The 21,062-nt window shown below is 34.0% G+C and overlaps 3 protein-coding genes across 4 annotated transcripts; all 3 read left to right on the top strand.

The window, feature by feature from the left end:
- The first annotated feature begins 5,217 nt into the window (after window positions 1–5,217).
- LOC109170155 (probable LRR receptor-like serine/threonine-protein kinase At3g47570) lies at window positions 5,218–8,486 on the top strand. The gene is made up of 2 exons (XM_019319144.1): window positions 5,218–7,921; window positions 8,002–8,486. The coding sequence occupies exons 1-2, from the start codon at window positions 5,257–5,259 to the stop codon at window positions 8,373–8,375; spliced, it is 3,039 nt and encodes a 1,012-aa protein (XP_019174689.1). The 5' UTR covers window positions 5,218–5,256; the 3' UTR covers window positions 8,376–8,486.
- Window positions 8,487–11,788: 3,302 nt separating this feature from the next.
- LOC109170160 (putative cyclin-A3-1) lies at window positions 11,789–13,933 on the top strand. The gene is made up of 7 exons (XM_019319151.1): window positions 11,789–12,243; window positions 12,370–12,602; window positions 12,701–12,853; window positions 12,970–13,003; window positions 13,169–13,318; window positions 13,405–13,539; window positions 13,631–13,933. Exons 1-7 carry the CDS (start codon window positions 11,914–11,916, stop codon window positions 13,700–13,702), a joined length of 1,107 nt encoding a protein of 368 aa, XP_019174696.1. The 5' UTR covers window positions 11,789–11,913; the 3' UTR covers window positions 13,703–13,933.
- Window positions 13,934–18,619: 4,686 nt separating this feature from the next.
- Window positions 18,620–20,610, top strand: LOC109170156 (cytochrome P450 81E8-like). Of its 2 annotated transcripts, XM_019319146.1 has the most exons (3): window positions 18,622–18,895; window positions 19,006–19,791; window positions 19,868–20,610. In XM_019319146.1, exons 1-3 carry the CDS (start codon window positions 18,887–18,889, stop codon window positions 20,495–20,497), a joined length of 1,425 nt encoding a protein of 474 aa, XP_019174691.1. In that variant the 5' UTR covers window positions 18,622–18,886; the 3' UTR covers window positions 20,498–20,610. The 2 variants fall into 2 exon arrangements, with proteins under 2 accessions (XP_019174690.1, XP_019174691.1); XM_019319145.1 differs by having other exon boundaries at window positions 18,620–19,791.
- Window positions 20,611–21,062: the final 452 nt, after the last annotated feature.

Genomic DNA, 21,062 nt, shown 5'->3' with positions numbered 1-21,062 from the left:
CACCAAATTTTACATCAAAAGGAATATTCCCAGCATATTCTTACACCAAATTTTTTTCATCTCCAACCCATTTACACCAAGTTCTAGACCAAATTTTATTCCTACACTAAAATTATTTATATTCTCATAAATTAAAAGTTTATATTTACACTTTTATTATTTTAATATAAGATATAGTTGTAATTTAATGTAATTTAATAAATTAAATTTTAATTATATTTTATGTAAATTTATTTTTAATTAAATTATATTCAATATTAGTCTTGTTTTAATCATCTTGATGAGATCTTTCAAATGATATAATTTTTTTAAAAATAATATACAATTTATATTTAAATATTTAACAAAATATGTAAATATATAAAAACCAAAAAGGATACAAAAGGAATTATAAAAAAGATAAAAGGCAAAGCAGGGGCACAATAGGAAGAAAAAATTAATTCTAAAAATAGCGTGGATGAACAGTGCCGCACCATATATGGCGCGGCACTGTTCATCAACACCAAATTTTTTGGTGTTTTACCGTTTTGTTGGAGAACTTTTTTCGCTGCTTTACGCTAAAAAATTTGGCGAATTGAGGGTTTGCCGTCTCCTTGGAGATGGCCTAACGAAAGTTTAATGTTATAAGATAAAAATAATAATACAATATTTGCAGCACAATATATATCTTAATAAACATAGTAATATAGACATAAATCATGGATAATAACAGTAGTTCACTCGTATAAGTTTATTTGTTTAGATTTTAGATATTTATATTATTGTATTATATTGTATAAGGAATAAGGGTCAAATAGGCCATCGAATTGCACACGATAAAATAATTAGGCCACTGAACCTAAAAAACCAACAATTAGGTCCCTACACTAATCAATTTCAAACAATTATTCCAATTTGAAAGTTTCCAACAGGTCAACAGGTTATCTCCCAAATTAATTATTTTTTTTTAAAAAAAAATTTAAAAATTAATTAGTTTTAAATTAAACTTAAAAAAAAAAAAAAAAACTGGAATCCAGCCGGAGACGAAGAAACTCTTCGTCTCCGGCAGTGGAGACGAAGAGTTTCTCCATGGCTGTAGATGAAGAAACTCTTTGTCTCCACGGCCGGAGACGAAGAAACCGGCCGGAACCAGTTTTTTTTTTTTTTTTTTTTTTTTTTTTTAGTTTAATTTAAAACTAATTAATTTTTAAAATTTAAATTTTAAAAAATAATTAATTTGGAAGGATGACTTGTTGACCTGTTGGAAACCTTCAAATTGAAAAAATTGTTTGAAATTGATTAGTTTAGGGACCTAATTGTTGGTTTTTTAAGTTCAGTGGCCTAATTGTTTTATCGGGTGCAGTTCGATGGCCTATTTGACCCTTATTCCATTATAATAATAACAGCAACAACAATAATCTAGCCCATTTTTTATAAATTTGATATTTATATTTCAAAAAATAACTAACAAATCCTTAGTAATTACAATCTAAATGAACTTAAATTTATTTATTTATTAATTATATTATTCTAGTATATAATGTCTACATATATTATTATCACGGAAAAATATAAGAAAATATATAGTGGATGTATATGTATGGTAACAATAGTGAAAGTTATAATGGTAAGGGTATTTTTGTTCAAAATATTATATAGCGCAATTCTAAAATATAATGTACAAAAAGATCAACACATAAAATACAGACATAAATCAATAATATAATTTCAATCGAGATTTTTTATGTATTTTTTTTTTTAGATTAGATAGAGCACATTCTTTCTTTCTTTCAATTGTGAGATAATGTGAAGAGGTAATTACAGCAATGATCCTTCGACTATATTAATTTTTCAATATTAGTTTCCGACTTTTAATTTGGACACTTTACGTCATTTGACTTTTAATTTCTTTCCAATTGAGGTACTTTCGTCAAATTACGGTAAAGTGGACTTTAAATGAAAGGGTAAAGTAGTCATTTCATCTGCCTAATGTATAATTCTTCGTATTTCTCCCTTGTATACGCGATTTCGAATATCAGATTCACTTAATTGCTTAATCGCTAAATCAACTCGAAGAACAAAATTCCATTAGGGCTTAAGCAATTAAGTGAATCTAATGTCTGAAGTCGCGTATACAATGAAGAAATACGAAGAATTATACATTAAGCCGATGAAATGACTACTTTACACTTTCATTTAAAGTCCACTTTACCTTAATCTGACGAAAGGACCTCAATTAAAAATAAATTGAAAGTCAAGAAACATAAAATGTCTAAATTAAAAGTCAGGAACTAATTTTAAAAAACTAATATAGTAGGAGGACCATTGCTGAAATTAACTTTAATGTGAACTTAGAATCTGAAAATGTCGCCAGGTGATGCTTTGCCCCTTGACCTGGTATATCATGTAATCCACTCCGAGTCTCCGATGAAGCTCAACCAATCATCCATTATTCATGGAATCAAAGTCCTTAGCGTATAAAAAATTATATTGAAAAATGGCAACTCTAGCTAGCGGTTGGACGGCAAGCAAAGTAACTATAATGTTTTAATTTCCAATAGGAGCGGTTTGTTGGTCTTGACTAATAATACAAGTACGGTTTGATTATTCTACAGAGTACAGGATACAATAATCTTTGTGATAAAATTATTCAAAATGATGCAGTTTAATGTCTAAATGAGCCTAAATCTAATAAATAAAAAAATTGGTTGGCAATATCTCAGATGAAAATATGAAATCGTATCATGGATTTTCATACGTCAAACATGCCATGTTTTTTTACAAGTGTTACATTTTTTTTTCACAAATATTACAATCATGGATCCTCATACGTGAGATGTATTCGGTTTTTTAATTTGTATAAGTATTATACTTATTTTCATGAGTAATTCTTCAACTCCTAATATTATATTGGCAAAAACTTATGTAAGATTGTCTCATGGATCATTATTTTGTGAGACGAGTCGGGTCAACATTAAATGTAATACTTATACTATCAAATGTAATACTAAATTAAGAATAAAATGTTTATTACTTCTATGAGAAAATGCAATACTTTAACATTTTAATGTAAAAAGTATTACATTTTCCTTTGTAAGTGCAACATTACTTATAAGTGAAAATATAATACTTTTCATTCTCATTAGGATACCAGTTTCGAAGTCTTCACCTATGAGTTGGATAAAAGTATTACATTTGTCTTCAAAAATATTATGTTTTCTCTTATAAGTAACAATTATTTTATTCATGGTTTAGTATTATACTTGCTACAGTTGCTAGTATAATTAGTATTACGTTTGCATGAGATGGTCTCTCACAAGTGTGATCATATTATATTATGAATTTAAAGTATTAGCTTTAAAAAAACAAAAACAAAAACAAAACAAAAAGTCAAAAGTATAACATTTTTTTCATTATAAGGCTATTTTTATCCATGCAAATATCATCTCATTTTTAAAAGTATATCATACTTTCACATTATCAAAATTACAATGCTAATACTTTATCACTTTCAAAAGTGGTCTAACTTCCACGTCACATTACAATTTTTTTTTTTATCTTGTATTAATAAATATTATTTATCTACACAATACTTATTATGTATTAATATATAAATTACAATAAAATATTAAAAATAACAAAAATAAAACTTCAAAATATGTACACCTTTTTTTTTTTTTTGTAAATAAAAAATGTGTTCGTATTATTTGTATAATTAAATAGAAATTATATTTTGTAACAATTTAAAATAAAATAATTCGTGTTACATAACTATTTGAATCGTAAAACAAAAACTTAACTAAAAGTTACAAATTCAAAATAATTGAAATTATTAAAATTAAACAAAGTAGGAAATCTGAAGACATTAAAATTAAACAAAGTATAAATTCGAATATGAGTGAAACTCAAAAAAATATGTATGAGAAGCATGAGAATACATTTTTAATTAGGAGAGTAATAAGTGTATGATGAATTTAATTTGTATGTATTGTTTAGGGTATCAATCAGTATACAAATATTGTGCAATTATTTATTAATAATTTAATTACATAATACAAAATAAACAAATATAATTATTCAAAAGAAACAAAACAAATAAAGAAAACAATAATTAAAAATAAATAAACAATACTGTACAAAATAAACAAATACAATTATAAAAATCAAAAATTAAAAATAAAAAATTAAAATAAATAGTACAAAAAGGCTACCCGCATGTGGTAGCCTTTTTATACTTTAAAATGGGGTTGCTGTTAATAATAATAAGAAGAAGAACAGGAGAATGGAGCTGAAAGGATGAAGAGGTTGATTTTGTATATTTATTCGTATGATTTTACAAAGAACGAGGATGGGTATTTATAGGGTTGAAATTAAATTAAATAAATAAAATTTGTACAAGATAGGAACAACTATCCAAGCTAAGTAGATTGACTTGGCACTTGTTTTAAGCATCCAACATTTGAAGGAGTCACAATGTCACGTGTTCGATTCCCACCATCATAAGTCATCCTTTTTGCAATTTGAAAACATCTTTTGTTCCCCGTCAATATTTACTGTATAGATATAATATATTAATATTATCTCATTTAACAATAATGATAAACTTGTAAATATCTTTTATTTCCCGCCAATATAATATATTATCTCCTTTGACATTAATGAGGAAACATCTTTTGTTGAACATCTACACCAATTTGCATTGTTTTGTTTCATAATAGTTGCAAGCTTTTAACATATGATAGACTTTTTGTACTTTAAAATGTGGTTTCAACCCACATCATCTATAAACAAAATTAAATAATATTTTAATTTCTATGTCATATTGCAATACTCATATTTGCATGGATGTGTATTTTGATTTAAAAATATTTAAATTTTTCATAAAAGTATAATAATTTTCATTATAAGCAACAAATTCATTTATTAATGATTAGTATTATATTTCATTTATTGATACAATCCGCAGTACGGATTACTCACCATTATTTCTTTGATTATTCTTTAATTATGGAAACATGCGTCATACCAAACATGATACAAAGGTAGTCCTTACGACCAAGTCCAAGCTTACTACAACTGTAATAATAACTACTAGTCTACTATTTGAAAACACAATAAGCTTACTAGTCTACTACTGTATGTTCATTTGACCGCCCCCCCCCCCCCCCCAATATTCATACCTAGCCTACTGTGGCTATTTATACCAAACGCCCCAGGACACTTTCTCAGCCTCTCAAGCAGCAAGAGTGTAATAATATATCTCCAGGCCAGTTAGAAATGGGAAACTCTTTCATCCACCTTTTCTTTCTCCTACTTATTTTCTCATGCAAAAACACATACTATTCCCTTGCACAGTCCACCTCTACAAGTGTTGTGACAGACAAGGAGGCCTTGATCTCATTCAAGGCTAACATAAACACAGAAACACACAATCCTGTGTTATCTACCTGGGACATAAACCTTTCTCCATGTAACTGGACAGGGGTTGTCTGTAACCGGAAGCTGAGCCGAGTCGTCGGGCTTCAGCTTTCCGGTCTTGCACTAACAGGCTCCATAAGTCCCTCTCTGGGCAACCTCTCGTTCCTCAGATCACTTCAGCTTCAGAACAATCAGCTCACAGGAAACCTCCCTGATCAGATTGGCAATCTTTTTCGTCTCCGGGTTCTAAACATCAGCTCCAACACCATTCAAGGCGTTATACCGCCTAACATTAGTCAGTGCAAGGAGCTCAGGGTTCTTGATCTGATGCATAATCAGATCTCGGGATCAATCCCGGGAGAGATTGGCAATCTCCGGCAGCTGCAAGTCATTAGTTTGGGGGGGAACCATCTCTCCGGTGCAATTCCACCGTCAATATCCAATGTTTCTTCCCTCACTGTCCTAAGGTTATCCACAAACAACCTCGCTGGTGAAATTCCTAGTGATTTAGCCAAGCTTAGGTTGTTGAAGGTGCTTGATCTTACAATTAACAACATCAATGGCGCCGTCCCTTCTTCCATCTACAACATGTCTTCGCTCCAAACCTTGGCGTTAGCCTCCAACAACTTGTGGGGTGATTTGCCTGGAGATGTTGGCGTCACCCTCCCAAATCTTCTCGTCTTCAACTTCTGCTTCAACAAATTCACAGGCACAATCCCGGCCTCCCTGCACAATCTAACCAACATAAAGGTTATTCGCATGGCCAACAACTCTTTGCACGGGACTGTACCGCCAGGACTGGGAAATTTACCCTTTCTTGAGATGTACAATATCGGGCATAACATGATTGTCAGCTCCGGCGAAAATGGTCTAAGCTTTCTTGAATCCTTAACCAACAGTTCCCGTTTAAATTTCCTTGCTTTTGACTACAATCTTCTTGAGGGTGTAATCCCAGACTCCCTAGGTAACCTTTCCAAGCTCCTCCAAAAGCTGTACATGGGTGGAAATCGTTTCGTTGGTACCATTCCACCTTCACTTGGTCTGCTAAGTGGCTTAACTTTGTTTGATGCACATCAAAATTCCATTTCGGGTCAGATACCACCTGAAATTGGTCAACTGGAGAATCTGCAGGAATTGAAATTGGCCGGAAATAGGTTGTCGGGTGGGATTCCAAGTTCCTTGGGCAATCTCCAAAAACTAAATAAGATTGATCTGTCTGAAAATGAGTTGGTGGGTAGCATACCTTCTAGTTTTGAGAACTTCAGGAGTATTCTTTCCATAGACTTATCCAAGAATAAGTTAAATGGGAGCTTGCCAAAACAGATTTTCACACTCCCTAGTCTAGGTGCTTTTCTTAATCTCTCCCAGAACTATCTTACCGGTTCTTTGCCTGAAGAAATTGGGGTCTTAGAGAATGTTGTCACAATTGACATTTCTGGCAACCTTTTATCTGGGAACATCCCGAAATCCATTGGGAAGTGTAACAGCTTGGAGAGCCTGTTTCTTGCCAATAATATGCTCTCTGGCCAGATTCCAGACACCATATCAGACCTGAGAGGTTTGGAAACTCTGGACATCTCCTCCAACCATCTCTCCGGCCAAATTCCAACTGATATGCAGAAGTTGCAGGCCCTGCAGGTGTTGAATCTCTCTCACAACAACTTGGAAGGCCAGGTCCCCTGCAATGGGGTCTTTGCAGACCCCTCTAAGTTTCATCTGGAAGGCAATCAAAATCTTGCTTCAGACCTGAAATATTGCAGGATTAATAATAGGCCTCGTCATAAAAGAAGATTAACCTTCGTCTACATCGCAATACCATTGATTGCAGTTTTAGCAATACTTTTCACAGCGGGTGTGGTGTTTTACATCAAAAGAAGCAGAGCAACCACCAAGAACCTGTTTGAATCATTTGGGCCGAATAAGCAACACCAGATGATTACTTATGAGGAGCTCCGTCTCGCAACTGACAATTTCACAGAAGAAAATCTCATTGGAAGTGGCAGCTTTGGGTCTGTTTACAAAGCACTTCTAGGAGGAACACCCCTTGCGGTTAAGGTCATGAATATGGGGATCACGGGTTATTGGAAGAGCTTTACGGCTGAATGTGCAGCTCTGAAGAGTGTGAGGCATCGGAATCTTGTCAAACTCATCACAGTATGCTCAAGCATAGACTGCAAAAACATGGAATTTTTAGCCCTGGTGTTTGAGTTCATGGGAAATGGGAGTTTGGAGGATTGGATTACTAGAAAGAGAAGAAACTCTAATGGAGATGGGATGAAGGTTTTGGATAGACTAAACGTGGCGATTGATGTTGCCAGCGCCTTAAGTTATCTGCACCATGAATGTGAAACTCCCATTATTCACTGTGATTTGAAGCCCGGAAATGTTCTTTTGGACATGGACATGACTGCCAAGGTCGGAGATTTCGGTCTTGCTAGATTCTTGATTGGAAGAAACGATGAACACCAACCTTCTATTAGCTCCACGCACCTTCTCAAAGGCTCCATTGGTTACATACCACCAGGTAAAAGTTTAAACTAATAATTAGACAATATATAATAGAAAAAATTGTATATATTATGCTCAACACATATGCATTTGCAGAGTATGGCTTGGGGGAGAAACCATCCACGGCCGGAGACGTGTATAGTTATGGCATTCTTTTGCTGGAGCTCTTCACCGGCAAGAGCCCAACAAATGACATTTTCAAGGGAGAGTTGAGCCTAAGAGACTGGGTGAAAATGAATTTCCCCGAAAAGATAAATGAATTGCTAGACACTGATCTCCTTCCACTAGTGAACAACCATTGCCAAAATGGGAAGTGTGCTAGCTCGGAGATTCAAGGCAATTGTTTGATCTCCATTGTTGAGATTGGTTTATCTTGTGCTCTTGATTCTCCAGCTGGGCGCATAACCATAAGAGATGCTCTTCATAAGTTGAAATCTGTCAAAGACACACTCCTGAAAGCCTCACCTTAATGATTCCTAATCATACTATATTATATAGTGCTGGGAGTAACACCTTTGCCTCGATTATAAAATAAGAGTGTGTGCAGTAGTATCAACATTATAGTTAGTTTAATGTAACAATTTTCGGACTTATATATAGTAATGTTACCTTTGAGTAGATGATGTGACCACAAATCAATTAAGGGTCAAACCAGCTTTAAATCCGTTAAAAAAAAAAAACATCAATTTGACCATTATTAATCCTAGACTGAGATCACCATGTATCCAGTTGTTATATCATAGACCGCGGTGCACACATGCACCGCGGTCAAAAACGGCGCCGTTTCTTTAAGTAAAGAAACGGCGGGCCGTTATAATTAACGGAATCCGCTTATTTGGTGTATTAAACACTAACTGACACTACAGTATATCTAAACCGATACTGCAGTTATATCAAAATGATACTGTAGTTATAGTGAAAAGAAACTGCAGTGTATATAAAATGAAACTGAATAACATTTCACATATTTGAGTGTATATTGTTCAATGAAGCTATAATTATATCAAAATGATCATGTAGTCGTGTTTTAATGAAACTATAGTATATATAAAATAAAATTAAATAACATTTTCACCTATTTGAGTCTATAAATATCGAATGGAACTATAGTTATATCGAAATGAAACTGTAGTTGTGTTGAACTGAAACTACAGTGTATACAAAATGACACTGAATAACAGGGTCACTTTTTGCGAAAGGGTGTGGAACGGCGGAAAACAAACACCATTTCTTTTCATTTAACAAAATGACGCGCGGTGCATGATTGATCATGCATCATGGTGCATGATATAATTTGCCCCATGGGATAGTTATGCTGTGCATCTGTATGCACCATGCATGGTGCATGGTGCATACTATAATTCCATAACCGATGAACTATAATTCCATAATCGATGAACTATAATTCCATAATTTAATCTATGAACTCAAAATTTCAGAATGAATGAACTAAAATTCCAGAATCTATGAACTAACATTTCAGAATCGATGAACTACAATTCCAGAATCGATGAACTATAATTCCAGAATCAATGAACTAAAATTCCATAATCTATGAACTAAAATTCCATAATGAATGAACAACATAATGTTGTTGCTGGGAATCGAAGTTGATTTTTTTTAAAGAAGAAACGCGCGTTTTTAATAAAACGACGTCGTTTTTGTATCCGTATGCACCATGCATTGTGCATACGGATGCATAGCATAATTTGCCGAATCTTACAATAAACACAAAAATATATAAAAAATAAATTTAAAAATAATTTACATTTTTGGATTTGCTCAAAGCCCAACACTAGAATCGACTCATGAAGAGCTAAGTCTAGGACTTAGCCTGTATTAACCAGGCTCGGGTGTGTGGCCACCTCTAACACAGAGGCGTTATGCCATGGAACTGTGTTCACTGGTGAACACGGTTCCAACGGTGTTAGTACACCGTTATCTTTTTTTTTTTTTTTTTTAATTAATTGCGTGACTTTTCTTCTTCATTTTCACATTTCGCGGTTTCACTTTAATTTGAGGTGAGCAATGATTTCGGACATTCATAAATTATGAATTCATACATGCACATTCACTTTGGAACCATGCCTACACATTCCCGTCCGAAATCACGGACATTCATAAATTATGAATCCATGCCTGCACATTCACTTTGGAACCATGCCTACACATTCACTTTGGAACCATGAGATTATGAATTTTCTGTTATAAGATTATGAATTTTCTGTTATGAGATTATGAATTTTCTGTTATGAGATTATGCATTTTCTATTATGAGATTATGAATTTTTTGTTATGAAATTATGAATTTTCTGTTATGAGATTATGAATCTACATTACATTCATAATCTCATAACAGAAAATTCACAATTTAATAAATATTTTACTTTTATGATATTATGAATTTTCATTACATTCATAATCTCATAACAGAAAATTCATAATTTGATCAAACGCGCGCCGTTAACTCCACATTCGTGATTTTTTTTTTTTTTTTTTTTTGCGTAAAAACGACGTCGTTTGGACTTGTGTTCACTATTCACGGTGAACACGTTTCCATGGCATAATTTTCGCTCTAACACACATATGAGTTGTTTTGGTATTCAATATAATTAGCTATTATTGATGAGATAAAAATAGCTAATACAATTAGGAGATTTTGAGAATGGTTATTCCCATTACAAATAAAATATTGAATTCTATACAGTTCTATTCCGTATTTATATAAACGAACCAAATTGTGTAATAACATATTATATAGAATACTATTACAATCCTTTGTATTATGCAAGTCAAGCGCCATGTAATAGTTTTTGAATGTCGAGTGAAATCTACAACTATTATAGAAAATGGTAATAATAATTGAACTTGTAACGTTCACATACAATAACATATAATCTAATAGTATAGTATTGATTATAATAGTTGGATTTCACAAAATATTTGAATAATTTTAACAAGTAATAATATAATAAAAAGTAACAATATTGCGTAAAAATGGTTCACTTTTAATTGCATTAACTTAATTAATAAAGAATGACCATTATTAAAGTTTAAATATAGTTTAAATTTGATTTATTGGATTAATAATTTTTTGTAGACATATAGCATTTGTTCAATAAATTAAAATACAAAAAATTAAGAGTTTTTATAAGGAAATAATTTTCTTTAAATTTGAAGAAAATGAAATTTCTTTTTGTTTGGTTGACGAAATCTTTTTTTGACAGGAAAAATATTTTCATTAGTGTTGAGGAAAAAGTTTTTCAAGAGGGTAGGCGGTATTTTGTTTTTCATGAAAATTGAGAAGAAAAAATCATATCAGTTGATAATTTTACTCTTAAAATATAATTATTTATGTGCATTTTAGTTTGTATACTATTTATTCATAATTCATTAACATTCAAATCTCAATCAAACAATGAAATCAATGGAATAATTTAATTTCTATCAACCAAATAATAAAATTAATATTTATGATGATTTATTTTGTATAAAATTTCAATTTCGTTTCTTTTCAAATATTGTCCGCGAACCAAACGGTCTAAGGGTAAATCCGTAAATATCCATCTCCGTTTTAGATTTACATTCATAAATAGAGGCGGTATTAATTAATACGGAGTAATTAATCATTAAATTTCGGGCAAAACAAAGGGAGGGAAAATAGGAAAGAATCTAGCGGCGCTTAAATTTAAAAACGAAAGAAGAATTCATTTGACTTTTGACCCAAATTTCAAAACTTTCCCCGAATCTCAGTTACCCATTTAATTTCGTTCCTTACCCGAAAACCCAACTCCCTGAAAAATAAAAACTTTCATTCTTTGGCACGAAAACACCTGCGCGCAATTCTAAACTCAAAAATTTTCAAAACCTCAAAAAAATGGCGGATATATACACCCCAAACTCTTCATCCCTTCCCCATCTTCACCCGTCACAACCCTCTCTCTGTCTCCGTCTTTCTTCTCGATTCGGATTCCTGTGAATCGGAGCAGAAAGGCAGAAGAGGTGGCAATGGCGGACCAAGAAAACTGCATGAGAGTCACTCGCTTGGCGAAGAAAAGAGCGGCAGACGGACTTATTGTTGAACAACAACCGGGAAAGAAGAGGGTGGCGTTGGGGGAGATCAATGACTTTCCAAATCAGATTGAAAATCTGGGGTCTAAACTTCACAGTCCCAAGACTAAGCAGGCGAAGAGGAAGGTGAAGAAGGCGGTTAAGAAGATTGTGAAAGTGGAGAAAGGGACTAATGGGGTGGAGAATGGTATTGATTCTAAATCCGATGACCCTCAGATGTGTAGTGTTTATGTTTCTGATATCTACGAGTATCTGCGTCAAATGGAGGTATCATATCTGTTTTAGATATGGAACTTAAAACTTAAAACCCTAAACTTACATTTATTGAATTTATTTATTATTCTAGGTAGTATTTGGATATGGGTATTGAATGAATTGAGTTTCTGTAATTAGGCGCAAGAGAAAAGAAGACCTTTGGGTGATTATCTTGAGAAGGTTCAGAAGGATATCAGTGCAAACATGAGAGGGATTTTGGTGGACTGGCTGGTGGAAGTTGCAGAGGAATACAAACTTCTCTCAGATACTCTATATCTAACTATTGACTACATTGATAGATTCTTGTCCAAAAGGCCCCTCTCCCGGCAAAAACTTCAGCTTTTGGGTGTTTCATCAATGCTTATTGCATCGTAAGAACAATGTCTCATGTTTGGAATTGTTTTTCTAGGCATTATGTTATATAGGATTCCTGTTGCTTATTAGTTTATGTTTTTGTGATGATTGACAGGAAATATGAGGAGATTAGTCCTCCCCATGTGGAAGATTTCTGTTACATTACTGACAATACCTATACCAAGCAAGAAGTAGTGAAGATGGAAGAAGATGTGCTCAATGCCCTCAAGTTTGAATTGGGAAACCCCACAATTAAGACATTTCTCAGGTATGCCACATTCATTATATCTTTGCTCTTGACTATATATACCTTTGAACTAGTGGATAAGTATTTTAAGAGTCACCTGTCTAATATATTTGTGCTCTCTTTTGTGGATTTTGCAGAAGATTTACCCAGATTGCTCAAGAAGACTATAAAGTAAGTTTGCAACTCATAAAATGCCCCATGTATATATATAGCATCATTCTTGGTTCTTTTTGAGTGATGAGGGAAACCTATAGTCATTACTTAAGGATGTGTATTGGTTAATCCTGCTTTGTTTCTTTTCAATAGTGCTTATCTTTGTTGCTTCTGTTTCTGCAGTCACAAAATTTGCAGTTTGAGTTCTTGGGCTACTACCTAGCAGAGTTGAGTTTGTTGGACTATAGCTGTGTAAAGTTTTTACCTTCTATGGTGGCTGCAGCTGTTGTATTCCTTTCAAGGTTCACACTTAAACCAGAAGTGCATCCCTGGGTAAGCAAATTGTGTCACTGCAAATGTTGTCTGGTAATTTGTATGGTGAGAGTGTGGATGTGCTAATTTGGATCTTGAATTTGCAGAACCAAGCACTGCAAGATTACACTGGATATAAGCCATCTGATTTTAAGGAATGTGTTTCTGTCATACATGACTTGCAATTAAGTAAAAGAGGAGGCTCTTTGGTGGCTCTAAGGGAGAAATACAAGCAGTCCAAGGTATACATCTTTAATATTCCTCCAAACATTTCTCAGGCTTTGTTGTGTTATGTGATTGTCTGACTTGAATTTGATGGGTTTCTTGTAACAGTTTAAAAGCATTTCAGCACTGTTGTCTCCAGTACACATCCCAGATTCCTATTTTGAAGATCCATCAATGTAAAAACATGGACTGGTGAATGAAGATTTGCATTATACAAATAGAGAGTTTTGTTGAAGCCAGGCAGTTTGAGGTGTAGGAAGACTCTTCACTCTGGTGGCTGCTTGTTTGGGGGACCTAAATTGATGTGTTTTTAGAGTTTAGGAAAATCTGAAATGAAATCATATACTTAAACAGTGCCTTCGTTTGCACAATCTATAGAAATCTTATGTTCAAAGTTTTGATATTTTATTATGATCCATATATAATACTTGGGATAACTGTAAAATGCACAATCACCCTAACACCACAATTGCTGGCTTAAGTAATGTATATAAAGAACAAGTAACAAGAACGTCCCTTTAGGGGTATTTTCACCGTCAATTTTCTAAAATTTGACTAGGATTACCTTTCTAAAATATGAATCACATTCTAAAAGTATAGAAGAAAAATAATGCAATTTAATATTATGTGTATTGCATGAGTGAATTTAAAGTTTATAGTTTTAAAGCATGGTTTGAGGAGTGGGACAAATGATAGGTACAAGCTGGGAATTACTTAGCCTATAAAAAGGTAGGGAGCTTATTTTGGGGAGTGGAAAGGAGGTTGAAAAAAGTGGAATGAAGAAAAAGTTATCGTGAAACATAAAGAAATCCAATGCTTCCCATGTATTTAAAGTAGGGCTCTTCTCCTCTGCTACGTAAAAGCAGAAAAAATAAAAAGGCGTAATCGTGTGTTGTGTCCCTTGTTTGCAGGGTGTACTCATTTTCCCTTTTTCTTCTTTTAAATCCTTACTACGCTATATAAATTCAACAAAGCCATTTTGCTTTCTTTAACCTTTCCCCTTTCTTTCTAGTTTCTAGCTATCTCCCTGGACCCCCAAGAAATCCCCGTCAAATTTCACAATGCGAATCCGACATGCCATGAAGCTAATGGCTATGGCGTTTCTGTCCCTGCTGTTGGTAGTTTCTGCAGAGAATATCACGGCGGCGGTGGTGGTGGGCACGGCCCAGAAACCATCTTCAACTTCAGCGCCGCCGCACAGGCATCACCGGAATCACCATTTGAAGCAACGCCAGGTGTTCTTACCAAGCAAGAGGAGAGTCCCTAACGCCTCTGATCCTCTTCACAACCGATGATGATATGATAGCACGCATGAAACAAAGAAAGAAACGTTCGTTCGTTCGTACCGGCCAGTGAATGGTTAGGCTATGAAATTTTTGTTCGGAAATATATATATTTCTCGGTCGAGTTTCGTAGGGCAGTCCGACAACCTTAGAAAAGGAAGAATTCATGGTAAATCTGGGTGTGTAAAACGTAAGAGCATATATTATATGTTGTTGAATGAAAAAATGTGTGGTTTTTGAGCAGGGACAAGACACATGATAGATGTTCTTTCTTTGCTGGTATGATGATAAAGATTAAAGAACCTCGTGAATTGCAGACTCTGCTCTGCTTTTTGTAGTAACAGTGAATGAAGCTTTGCGTGTTGCTGTATGTATATGTATGAAAGGTATTCAAATTTCAATACAAACGCTATCATCATCATCATGCATGTATACTAAATTAAAGCATGTAATTTGACTGGCTTTTTCTGGGCCTTTAAGGATTTCTTTATGAATATATATATTATGTTTTGGACGCAGGCTCTTTTCTCTTCCTCTTTGGCATAATATATTTGTCCTTTTGGCACTGTCTTTTTGTTCTCATCTCTCTCTCTCTCTTCTTCTCCATCTTTATTGTCCCGTTGAATAGTCATGATGAAGTCGCATCGTTAGTACCACTGCTTCTGCAGCGTATAATATGCAGTTTGCAGATATTCTTGAAATGCCGGATAGAGTTTCCAGTTTGCTTTATTCATATATAGCATTCTTTCATGTCAGTTTCATGGCGGATTTATGCATGCCACCTACCCAAACAATACGCCACCCTCATAATAATACCAAAAATTCTTCTCAGAAAAAAGAGAAGGTTGAATCCCAATTCTAAATGGGTCCCACGCCTGACTTAGCCTGGGCCAAATGCCAGCGCACACCCATACTGTTTTTGTCTATGTTCAAATTTTGGTCTCTTCACTCAAATACTATATCTGAACCAGTGAGTCAAGCCGGCAAAAATTCTACAATACTTCTTAATATAATTAACAATTTTAATTAATTAGCATGTTTAGGCATGTTAATTAGCATTGTAATCCTCCATCAGGTGATGTTTAGCTTTTAAGGCTTGAATTGGGCCAGCAGGCTACTTTTCGTTTCTGCCATTTTAATTTCTTTATAGTTTCGATTTTGATGATTTTACTTTATTAAAGTTCAAAATAATCGTCAATTATTATGTAATGTGATTAACATATTTTATCGTTCTAAATGGATGGTCACATAATTGAATTCCGATAATAACCCCGTAGAATAGATACTAACAGCTCGTTTGGTTCGCTGGAAAATATTTGAAGAAAAATGGAATTGAAATTCCAAAGAAAACAGATTCCATTGTTTGGTTGGTGGAAAAGAAATTACTGGGAATATGAATTTCATTGTTTGGTTGAGTTTGGAAGGGTAAGGAATAATGAGTATAATGACAAATATAACCCCACACAACAATAATAATAAGAGTAATTAATAAAGGATGGTGAGGGTAAAATTGTCATATTACCTAGCATAAGCTAGGAATTTGTTTTTCTTGTTCTTAAGGAAAACTTTTTCCAATGGAAAATGTTTTCCATCCAACCAAACAACATAAAACATCATTTTCCTTCACTTTTAAGATAACATTTTTCATGAAAAATGTTTTTCATCCAACCAAACACCCCCTAATAGTTTTTAATGAGATGAGTATTACTCTATAAAAAGTTATTTGAAATAATGAAACAAATTTAAATTTATCAACCAATTTTAAACAATCATTGAATTAGAAACCTGAGAGACCAAAGACTGGATCACTGGAGAAACAGGTTTTTTTTTAAGGTTAGCATGATAGTTAGCATTGCATGAGTAGAGTAATGAGTGATAAGCACGTTTGTCTAATTGTGCTTTGCATAACCTTTACATCGAGAACCAAACCACCAATTAGCGACAAGGCGTGTACATACTAAAGGTGCTAAAATAATAATGCTCGCCTAAGTTTAAAGACAAATATTAATATTAACTAAAAATTAGTTTGCCTTATGTGCGATGGATTCAATTAAAAAGATATTAATATAATAATTAAATTTATAGATTTTAAGTAAAAAAAAAATGTTTTATTTCCTTGATGATCTTTTTTTTGGGCTATTATTTACATAATTCATTCTTACCAAATTACAAATGGTTACTTAAGGACTTAACTAGTAATTGGGTCAAAACATAATAGGGTATAAATTTTCTCATTTTTTCCCAATAATGTCATAGCAAGAGGAATGCTTAGTAAAATATAATTTAAAATTATTTTGTTAAGGTTTAAAAACAAACCTTAAATATTTCTTCTTCAATATTTTTAAAACATTACCCAAGACTATATGTTTTACCTTAAATATATAAAGAAGTCATTTTCATTAAATAAAAATCTCACACAATTTTTGAAGATAATATCCTCAAGCTAGGATAAACAAGCTTTTGTATTTTTTTTTTTTAGTACTATTGACTATGTTAATTACAATGTAGTATTCGTCCATGTTCCACTTGAAATTCAAATCTATGACCTCCAATTTGGGAGAGCTACAGTTATGTCACTTGATCACAAGTTTTTATGATTTAAGACACGTATACATTATTCAAAATTATATATATAAGTTTAAAATATAAGAATTACACATATAGAAGGAAGGAGAAAAAAAAATATTATTGTTATGTACATAATTGTTGGACAAAATCCTAGAGAAATTTATGCTTATACCGCTTTTAATATGCTTTTATAATCTAGGTAGTTACACTTGTTTATATAAGAATTACAACTCTATCTACTTCAAGCCTATTCCTATATGAATGACAAATTTTATTGCGTACCGCGCGGTCCACAATGCATTGTGATCTAGATATCAAAACGGTGTCATTTCTTTTAATGAAAAAAAAACAGCACACGTTCCACAAAAAGTAACTCTGTTTGTATAACATATTCAGTTTTATTTTATATACACTGCAGTTTCATTTCAACACAACTACAGTTTCATTTTGATATAACTACAGTTTCATTTGACATTAAACACTCAAATATGTAAACCTGTTATTCAGTTTCATTTTATATACACTGCAATTTCATTTCAACATAACTACAGTTTCATTTTAATTCAATTATAATTTTATTTGATAATATAAAAATAATATGTGATGCATTTGCATTTTAGATATACTGTAGTTTCATTTTGTAATTAACACACAAAAAATACGGGCTCCGTTAATCTGTAACGGCAGCTGTTTTCTTACTTAAAGAAACAACGCCCGTTTTGGACCATGGTCCACGATATAATCAGTCCACCGTCCTAGGTTAGCCCATTTAAGAGTTATACCATGGACCAGGGTCCACCTTGCAAGGTGAATCTTGATTCTAAATTGTGTGCTTTTAGTATTGGAATTAGGAATTTCTAGAATATATAAATTTGTTTTCAAGTTTTAGAAATTTGTGAATACAATATATCAATACAAATTGTGAACCTTTAGTATTTTAACGGGTAGAAAATGACTTTTAATACAGTAAGTGTGTTTCAATGTCATTAGATGATGATAGGTGTTGAAGCATAGCAAGTTGAACAAAGCATAATGTTACATGAATAATTTTAAAAATGTACCATTAAGAATTAAGATCATCTATAAATATGATGTTGGTAATTTGGATATGATCTCCTTTGCTTCTGTGGTTGTAAGCTTTCAATAGAACCATGTAAAATCTTATGTTGTTCATTTTCTATTCTTTGTTCTTGACTTCCTAATCTATTTTCTCAACAATTCTTATCCACAAGTTGAGAACATTTGAATTTTAGTAACTCTAACAAAGACTTTTATCTGCTCGTTTTTTATTATAATTCATTAATTCATATTGAACATGTTTAATTTGCTAGCATTTGCAATAATCAATAGCTTTCTTTAAGAATATGAAGTTCGAAGTTGACCCAAACAAGTATTAGTATATAGACTTTGCAGAGTTGCATATTGGCCCAGTAGAAAAATCTGTTCTTTAAGCTCCCCCTTGCTTTTCAGATCTGATTAATTAGCTCAATCATGGAGAAACTTGAATACTACTATGCTGCAGGTATACTGTCTCTTCTTCTTCTCATTCTTCTCAAAAAATCTGTTTATAATCGCAAGAAAAATTTACCACCTAGTCCGATTGCTCTTCCGGTGATTGGTCACTTTTTCCAGATCAAGAATCCTCTGCATCAATCTCTCGCCTCGTTATCGGCTAAATACGGCCCTATTTTATTCCTCCGGTTCGGCTGCCGGTCCATTGTTGTCGTGTCGTCGCCGTCTGCAATTGAAGAATGCTTCACCAAGAACGATATTGCGTTTTCAAACCGGCCGCCGACCATGGCGGGGGACCGGTTGACTTACAACTACACTGCCGTTGTATGGGCTCCGTACGGCCATCTTTGGAGGATTCAACGCCGATTAACCGTCGTCGAGCTATTTTCTACCGTCAGCCTCCATAGATCCTCCGTCATAAGGGAAGAAGAGGTCCGAAGTCTAGTCCGGTCTCTGTTCAGAGCCTCCGGCGACGGAAAATCAGCCGTGGACTTGAACAGCCTGGGAGGCACGCTGACTTTCAACGCGATGATGAGACTTGTCGCCGGAAAACGGTGTGTGGACGAAGAAGATGTGGGGGGAGTGAAAGGAAAAGAAATTATTAAAGAAACCAGAGGGGTTATCTTTTTCAGTGAACCAGTTATGAGTACGTGTGATTTTTTCCCAGTTTTGAGGTTGTTTGGGTACAAAGGGGTTGAGAAAAAGATGATCTTGTTCCAGAAGAAGAGAGACGAATTCTTGAAGGGTTTGTTGGATGAAACCCGACAGAAGAAGAAAACATGTTCTTCTGATTATGATGTTCTCAAGAACAGGGATAAGAAGTCTTCAATGATTGAAGTCTTCTTGTCCCTTCAAAAATCAGAACCTGAATTCTACACAGATGATCTTATCAAGAGTGCCATACTGGTCTGTACATTTATTTTCCTTGTTTATATGCTAGCTAGCAAGCTACTTATGTTGATTCCAAGGTTTTGTGCTTCAGATGATGTTTGTAGCAGGGACGGAGACCTCAACAGTAACCGTAGAATGGGCAATGACGCAGCTTTTATCTCACCCGGAGGCAATGCAAAAGCTGAGATCCGAGATTGACAACAACGTAGGAGCTGAACGTCTGGTAAACGAGTCTGATCTTTCCAAGCTTCCCTATTTGCGTTGTGTTGTGAATGAGACACTAAGGTTATGCCCTCCCGTCCCACTTCTCTTACCTCGTTATTCAACCCAAGATTGTGTGATCGGAGGGTACGAGGTTCCCAAGAATACGACGTTAATGGTTAACGCCTGGGCGGTGCACCGGGACCCAGAGGTGTGGGAGGAGCCGGAGAAGTTCATGCCGGAGAGGTTTGAGGCAATGGAGAAGGAAAAAGATCAAGGATTCAACTACAAGTTTGTCCCGTTCGGGATGGGGAGAAGATCCTGTCCGGGAAACAACATGGGTTTGAGAACAGTATGTTTGGCATTGGGGACATTGATTCAGTGTTTTGACTGGGAAATTGGCGGAAAGGATAAAACCGCCGGCGATGTCATCTCGACAATAACTATGCAGATGGCTAAGCCTCTGGAAGCAGTGTGCAGTCCTCGCAAAACTGCCATTCCATTTCTCTCCCAACTCTAATGTTTCATGTATGCTTAGAATGTCTGTATTATGAAACAAAACATTGTGCACATGTATGTTTCTTGTTACAATAAAGTTGATAGTAAATCAAGAATTGGTCACATGTTTCTTGTCTTGTTACAATAATGTCTCTGGCATTGTACACATGTTTCTTGCTTCAACTCCCGAGGAGGGTTGGGTTTCATGGTTTGAATTGATCAACTATGACCTCATATATAAATTACATGTAAATTTCTCTCTTGACTCAAGAATTAAGCTTGTTTAGCAATCAGCATTTAGCGGTTAACAAATAGCGCTTTGTGTTAGCGAGTTTGACCAACTAATTGTATCAGTGATTTGTAAAAATATGTTTGGTAAAATTAATGACCAAAACGGTATACATATAATAATAATAAACAAACTGATGTGTAATAATAATAATAATAATAATAACAACTGATGTGCGATCAAATGATCCCACATCAAAATATTAACTAAAAGGAGTTAAAGGGGAGCTCAAAGCCCCGTTATTTAATCCAGCCCATCCGATGTGGATAGGCAGGGGCAATTTATATCTACACCACAG

The sequence above is a fragment of the Ipomoea nil genome, unplaced genomic scaffold (assembly GCF_001879475.1).
Source record: "Ipomoea nil cultivar Tokyo-kokei standard unplaced genomic scaffold, Asagao_1.1 scaffold3321, whole genome shotgun sequence".
Taxonomy (NCBI): Eukaryota; Viridiplantae; Streptophyta; class Magnoliopsida; order Solanales; family Convolvulaceae; genus Ipomoea; species Ipomoea nil.
This window is presented reverse-complemented; position numbering and strand designations above follow the sequence as displayed.